Source organism: Neltuma alba, unplaced genomic scaffold, assembly GCF_004799145.2.
Source record: "Neltuma alba isolate B1F8T4 unplaced genomic scaffold, ASM479914v2 tig00010110_pilon, whole genome shotgun sequence".
NCBI lineage: Eukaryota > Viridiplantae > Streptophyta > Magnoliopsida > Fabales > Fabaceae > Neltuma > Neltuma alba.
In genome coordinates this window covers 309621-317657 of record NW_021635062.1, presented here as the reverse complement: position 1 = coordinate 317657, position 8037 = coordinate 309621, and the positions used below count along the sequence as shown (strand labels likewise).

At 34.0% G+C, this 8037-nt stretch overlaps 1 protein-coding gene across 1 annotated transcript; it reads left to right on the top strand.

The window, feature by feature from the left end:
- The first annotated feature begins 1691 nt into the window (after positions 1 to 1691).
- On the top strand, positions 1692 to 7775 carry LOC114754211 (uncharacterized). The gene is made up of 12 exons (XM_028942980.1): positions 1692 to 1945; positions 2608 to 2706; positions 2810 to 2867; positions 2949 to 3029; positions 3121 to 3192; positions 3280 to 3527; positions 3632 to 3703; positions 4292 to 4408; positions 4489 to 4570; positions 4684 to 4730; positions 5697 to 5778; positions 7482 to 7775. The coding sequence occupies exons 1-12, from the start codon at positions 1746 to 1748 to the stop codon at positions 7563 to 7565; spliced, it is 1242 nt and encodes a 413-aa protein (XP_028798813.1). The 5' UTR covers positions 1692 to 1745; the 3' UTR covers positions 7566 to 7775.
- Positions 7776 to 8037: the final 262 nt, after the last annotated feature.

The following is an 8037-nucleotide window of genomic DNA, read 5'->3' as shown; positions in this document are numbered from 1 at the left end:
CATTAGCACAGCAAATAGCAATGTTACCAGGAAAAAAATTTTTTACTTACATTTGTGCATCAGTCATCTTTGGTTCTGTTTCAATTCTGCATGCACGATCACTACATTTGTTAGCATATTAACAACATCTGTTCCTACATTCACTACATTAGCACAGCAAATAGCAACTTACACTAGCAAAAAAAATTTTACTTACATTTGTGCATCAGTCATCTCATGTGGTTCTGTCTCAATTCTGAATGCACGATAACTACAATTGTTAGCATATTAACAATATCTGTTCCCACATTAACTACATTAGCACAACAAATAACAACTTCAACCAGAAGAAATTTATAACTTACATTTCTTGATCATTGATTTTATGTCTTTCAGTCTCATTGCCTTTCAATGATACATACACATGCGCAATGATGTCATTATGCACAAAAATATTTCTAACTCCGCCATCATCAACAAGATCAATTAATGTCCTCTCATCATACTTGACAGTATACTTCATGTCCCAACTGCTACTATCGTAACCACTGCATTTTGATATAGTTGCCCTTAAATCTTCAAGTGTCATTCCATCTTTTATCGTTTCTACATGTACTCTACCTCCATGATATCTAACTTGACCTTCAGGACTAATAACAAATTCTTCATCTACATGAAAGTAACAAAATAATTCCTTCCCAGGAGTGGAGCCAATATTACAATTCATTGTGCAAGCTAAGCTGAAACAAATGAATAATCATTATGTTAGTTCACCGATAATGATATTTTGTCACTTCTTTAAATAAAGATAAATAACAGTACCTCTTTACCCATTAACAACTTTAGTTTAGGGTTTCACACTTTAACATTAGCTATTAACTATAATATCCACCCTATCATAACTGTGACGCCTCAAACTTCAATTTCATGCAATCAGCTTCGACTTTCTCCCAAAAACAATCCTCCATTCCCCAATACTAATCATTGTAAACCCTACCAATAAGCAACAAACCCCTATGGATAAATGCTTCAGCTCAGGCAAATAAAAATATAAACTTCACTGTCACCAACAAAACGCTGCAAGTACGCATGCTTCGACCTTCGTACATAACCCATTTTACTGTATCAGCTTCGTCGAAAAAACGTTGATAGACCCCTATTGATAAATGATCATGGTAGGGGATGAAAAGAGGAAGATTGTGGTGCACAAAATTACTTCACTTGCTTTTTTCAATCTCATTCAGATTTCAAGACCAAGAACGTGTACCCAACCATACCCACAATCACAATACTTCAAAATGAAGAACAAAACCACCGTGATTAGACCCCAGGATGAATAGACAAAAACTATGGTGTGAGAAATTACTAACCTTGCTTGCTTCAGCCACCTTTCAAGGTCCCACCGTCAAACGTTCTCCACCTTTCTTCGGTATAATTCTACAAAGCCATAAGTGTCATCGACATTTTCTTGCTTCAATATAATTCTTTTTGCTTTTACATCTGAGAAGGCAAATTTGTCCATTTGCCTCCATCTTGCAAATGACAGATCGGGTCATTTCCACAATTTCAAGACCTAATATGGAATTGTATATATTGGAGTGGCTTTATCTGTCATTTTCCCAATACTTAACTCTCACGAATTTGTATCCTCGCCTCACTTGGATGGATTATAACTCCTGCCTAAAATGATATCCTCTTATCCATCGGGGGTGTTCGTGCTCTTCACATCACAGCGCTCGGCTGATCACATCAGTGCTCAGTAAGCCATGCTTTGTGCAACCCCTGATTGTCTCACTTTCCTCCATTCCCTTCACAGAACCCTTTCCCTTCCTGTGAGTAGCTTGCCTTTCAATTCACTGAGCACCACTCGGAAGACTCTGCCATGTAAAGCGAGCATGATCACCAACTCTGAGTGGTTCGAAGTGGGACGGCTTATTGGGAGCTATGGCTTCATGAACGTCACCAGGTTCGTATCTTAAAGTCCATTTTTCTTTTTGTTCTCTTGGAACTTTCATGGTCCCTGCTAGTCTCATCGATTTCGTTTTCCTTAATCGCAAATGCATCTTGCAAAATGTCGGTCTGAATAAACCATTGCTTGATTGAGGACTTTCATTGGGTAATTTCTATAAGTGATTCTCCTAAGTAATCGATAATTGAATTTTTAATGGAAAATCGATTTAAGTTAATCAGTGCATTTAACATATTTATCTCTGAACTCTTGACTAACGGTGATAAATAGGGCCGATCATTGTGCTAGATTTTCTAATCTTCCATATTAAGTCCCATTGGTTTACTAGAAACGGATAAGGAGAGGAATTAAGAAATAGTTCTCAGATTATTTTCCATGTTACTTGGTTCTATATATTGGAAAGGGAAATGATCAAACACCAACAATTTGCGTCTCTTCCTTTGTGGTGAAGCAAATTGATGTTGGTTATCTTATTTTATATATTTAAACTTTTTTTTTTTTTTAATGCTCGTTGCCTATTTGCTGTGCTTTCAACTTTGCCTTGTGTGTTAAATTATGGTTAAATTGACTATCTGATTCATTTGTGTCTTACGGATAATAATTTGACAGTGGAGATTCATTCTTCTTTCTTAATTTATATCTTGTCTTCATTTTCCCAGCTATCCAGCCTTTCCTTCAGGTGCAATTACTGAATTTTCACCTGGAGATTTGGGAGAACTGAAAATTCAAGAGATCCGCGAAGGAAGCATCAAGATCAGGTAATTGGCATAGGATTCAACTAAATGATCTGGACCATAGATAACGTTATGCCACACTATGTTGTCTTGAATACTGATAATACTCATGGCAGCTCTTTTACAGGCTTTATGAAGGTAGAGTTGCTGAGGGTCCTCTTAGAGGAACTTCAATTGTTTTTAAGGTAGTATTATGATTTTTTTAGCCGCTCAAATCAAATCTTTACTATTACGTTGTTTGAGTATAGAGACTTTTGACTGTAAAGGTTTATCCTGGACAACGAGCTGGTGGAGTTGAGGCTGATATGATGGCTGCCAATGAATTGAATGCCCACATATTTCTTCAAGTAATGTAAAAGGACATGTGTATTACTTTTACATTTTTTAATTATTTGATGGTTATTCTAATATGTCTTGATTACATTCTTTTCCTTCCAGAACAGTTCGAAACGCATGAGCCAGCATCTTTTGACACTTGTGGGAGGATTTGAAACAATGACTGGGGAGCAGGTTTTTTATGTGATATTAGAAGTTCTGTCGAGTTATTTTTCTTGGCTCTAATTTTTTTTACTTATATATAAAAAATACTTGGCTTAGTGGCTTGCTTTTCGTGATGATGGGAAATATAGTTCGGCAGACTATGCGAAATTTGCTAGTGAAAGAGTATCAAAAAACCTTTCTTTAGGAGAGGCATCTTCTTGGAATCGCTTTGAACAAGAACAAATGATGAAGAGAAGGAGATATTTTATTATAAAGTTGCTTCAGGGTGCTTTGAGAGGTCTAGCTTTCATGCATGACCATGACAGATTGCACCAAAGTCTTGGACCATCTTCTGTGGTTCTCAAGTAAGAAATTAATTAGAAAGTATTCCAGTTCAAAATCTTCCCATAATTACGTTTTATTCTCATTCCTCATGTCCACTATTAATGTGCTTGTGATATGATGACAGCACAATTTCTGATAGAGAGGCCCGTTATTTGATTCCAAGGCTTCGAGATCTAGCTTTTTCTGTTGATGTCAGGTAAGTTAACGGTTTCTGAAGTCCTTTTTTACAGCAATTAACGTGTTTTCCATTTATTGACTTAGGCGCATAATGTGATCAACAAAAGTTATTTAATTTTTCTTTTCTTGTTTGATGTGTATTTATGTTGGCAGTGCATTTCTTATACGTATTCAATCAATTTGCACCACATAGTGATACTAAAATGTGTCAAAATTGGTGCTTTATTTATATTACACTATCATTTTGCTTATTCATCTCTAGTATCCAGATTCTGAGCACCTACATTATGACCTTTGCACTACTAACTGACATGATAGGCGGCATGATTTGCAAATCTAAATAGGCATCAATTAAGGAGTTGTAATATGCCACCCTAAAGCTGGCATACATATGTTGAACAAACCATATTTGAAGTGAGGTCTTCAAATAGGATATTTGAAGCTTATTCTCTGCGCTTTTTTTAGCCCTTTGATAATTATACTTCTATCTTTATCAGGCTGTGATTCATTTAATTTATTTATCTTGATTCTAGCAAGAGAAACACTAACTAATCATGTCTTGATTCTAACAGTCAACATAGTTTTACATTTAAATAAATTATTCTAGGTACTCAGGGCTAGAAGATGATCCTGCATCACTAGCAAATGGGCTCTGGAAACGAGCATCAGCTGCTGGTGCAGTCACACGTCTGGAGAAAAGAGCTTTTGGCATAGCTGATGACATGTAAATTATCAGAACTTGGCTAGATGTGGAAGCACCTTCAGCATCATTCTTGGGTTCTTATGTTTTGAATTCTGATGCAGATATGAAGCAGGACTTCTTTTTGCATACTTGGCTTTTGTTCCATTTTGTGAAGCTGGTATAATGGATAGCATTTCCTTGCAAGTAAGATGTGATGAAAATTTGATTTATTCTTTCTGAATCCGATAATTCGTAAAAATCTTCTCGTAAGATAACATCCATAGCACACTAAAATTTTTCTTCACCATGAAATTCAGAGGCTTCTGGAGAACACTTTTCAGCTTGATGTTGAGGCAACACGAGAGTAAGATACCTTTTAGTTTAATACAAATTGTGCTGATACTAGATATTTGTTATTTTATGATTTAATTCTTCTTTTGGTTGTGGTATATGCTTTAGGAGTTTGTCTCTTTGGTGACCTCATTTGGTTCTGGTCTTGGTTCTAATGCCAAATTGATGCTAAAGTTCTCCTGCAGAAACTGTAGCTTCGAGTTTTACTTGTTACTAAAGTGAAAATTGAAGATTAGGAATTCTATTGGGAGAGGAATCCTTGTTTTATTGGGAAGTATATTTTTCTCCGCATAAAACTAATCAATCTTGGGGCGGGCATTGCCTATCTTTGGAACCAACCAGAGTTCCCACATGAGTTTCCAAGCTGCATTAGTTTGTTCTGAGACTTCCACAACTTTTGGTATATAATGCCTCAGGAACAGTCAGAGCGGTATTGTTAAACCCATTAGCTACATGTAGATTTGTGTTATAAGCTCATCAAAACATGAAAGTTCACTGGTATGAGATTAATAATTTCATTTGTGTACGTTTTGCGCTGTTCTAGTTGAGAAAGGAGTTTGAATTAGTAATTTATGGGCGTCAATCAAGCATGTGTAGATTTATCTTTTAAAAAAATGAAATGTAAATGGGAACCACTTATGAAGAAACATTTTACCGTCTAATTGCTGTAGGTCTCACTTACCATTCAAAAGTTTTTATTTGCAGTTATTTAAATTGGTTATATTCTTTTTTTTTTTTTTTTAGGTGGTGAATTGGCTATATTCTTTACTACTACATTGGCAAATCTTACCAGTTATAAGATTGAAATTACAGTTTATTTTTCTGGGCCAGCGAACAAAATAAAATTAGCTATAACCTGACAATCTGTAAAATTCCAGATTGCAGTTTAGTTCCTCAGGTGCTATTGGTAGAAATTAATCAAATTATGTTGTCGGCCTTGTCTTACCCCCCCCCGGGGGGTTTCTGCCTCCTTTGGCAGGTACTGTCTGGCAGATAGCCGATTAGAAAATGCTGTTGAGTTCCTGGATCTGGGTGATGGTGCTGGCTGGGAGTTACTTCAGGTATATTAAAATGATTAGTTCGGTTGATGGCACAATTTTTTTTTTTTAATGTTAGTATCCCCCATTTTTGGGAATAATTGGGATTGCTTAATTATTCAATTTCCCCTCAAGCTGGGAAAAAGTGCTACTACTAACAACAAAATTCATTTTGGCCAAAACACTTTCAAGAATAATATTGGTGTTTCAATTAAAAATATTCATTAATTTTTTAAAATTATAATTATTTCAGTATATTTATTTTGGGCTAAAGACGATAAATATAATTTATTTTAAAATTGTTTTTCATAGAATGTTGCATATGTTGATTCAGTATCTAATTAATATCCATATTCAATTTTAGCTGAAAATAAGTATTGATATTTATTATCCTTTCGTTGATCAGGGTTTTTAACTCTTTTTTTTTTCCCATGAATATCACATTGGTTAATAATTATTTGTATGACTTTAAAATGCACCAACTAATGATTGTTTTATCGACTTGAAGGTATTTTGGTAACAATTGATTGAGTATACCATTTTTAACTTGTCTTGGCAATTGCCTATGGGAGTAAATCTTAAAGTTAAAACTAAGATTTTCTCCAATCAAATTACACTTGATATCATTCTTACCTTGACAATTGTGGTCGGCCCTCTTTATATTTATTGCTTCTTAACATTGTTAAACGTCTTAAACATGCCGTTCTTTCAAAATAAAATTACTTAATTTTGTGGGGTTAAGATGCACCTAGCATCTTGAAGCATTTTGCTAGGTATATACAATACTCAAGTATTTTATAGTAGGTCTAGCATCTTAAAGTATTTTTTTTTAGGTGTATATAGTATCCTAAAGATCTTATAGTTTATTCTACACCTTGAAGTATTTTTTTAGGTGCTGGTAATGAAAAATACGTTATGGTGTTTGATATATATTCATTTAATGGAGCTTTTGAGGGGTTAATGAGGAAGTTAAAATTGATCATGAAATAATATTACAAAAGCACGATTGCTTTTTGAAAAATTTAATACTTTAAAAGTAAAATTACATCACAAAATATTTTAGGATGTTGGAAGTACCTAAAAAAAATACTTTAAAGTTCTAAAGACATCACAAAATATTTTAGGGTATTGGATGCACTTGACAAAATACTTCAGAGTGTTAGGCGCACCTTAATCCTATCAGGTTCCTGTTATGCAAAAAGCTAACTTTGATAAAGTATGTTAGAATTATTAGCATATTAATGTGATTATAATTTTTGGAAAACATAACGACGATATTAAGTGAATTCTGCCAAACTTTAGGGTAATCAATACAACTTAAAGTGTTTAAAGTGGATGGTTTCATAATTGGTTCTGTATTATTGATTGTCTGAAGTCTTTGGGGGTAATAAATAAATATAGTACATTTATAAGAGAATTTTTTTTAAGGATGCTCTACTCCTTTTAAGACACTAATGGTCTCTTTGAAATAGTTGGTATAATTGTTTATTTTTATCCCCATTAATTATTGATTAGTATCACTGTATTAATTATTGACAAGTCTCTTTCACTCTCTCTCCTTAAACAAAAGTGCTTTTACAAGGTAAGTTGCATTTTTTATATATGAAAATTGGTTTAAGCAATTAAAGGAGTAGAAGGAGCTTAAACTGCTTCTATGTGCAAGTCCAAGTACTTATAACCTGAGAATATATTTATTAAAAGTTGGCATGTTTCTCCACTGTTCACAGGCAATGCTTCATCCTGATTTCCGGAAACGACCAATTGTAGAAGCTGTTCTCAATCATCGGTTCATGACTGGTTCAGTTCTGTGATTTTTAATATCAAAGATGGGTGTTTGAATGTATGTGAAAGATCTACCGCATGCGTTGTCATTCTTGTGCCTCCTGTAAATATTATCTTCATTTGTATCATAACAAGTGTGTGTAATTTTATTGCTCACAGTTTTCAAAAACCTGAGATTGATTCGATTGAACAAAAAGAAAAGAGATTGATTCGGTTAATACTCTCTTTAGACTTGTTCATTGTAGCCCAAACCCCAAAAGAAAAGAAAAAAGAAAAAGTCTTCCCCCTAATTTGAGCTAATTTTATATAGTCTAGTTCTTATTTTATAAGAAAAATTGCAGAAAAAGACCCTTGAATGTATAAAATAACAAAATGGATTCTTAAGTTAACATAATTACTTGAGGATACTAGGTCTTAAATCGCAAATATGAAATGAAGCATAAATATAAAAATGCCTCTTAGTTATTGAGAATCATTAATGAAGGTAGGGAGAAAAAATTC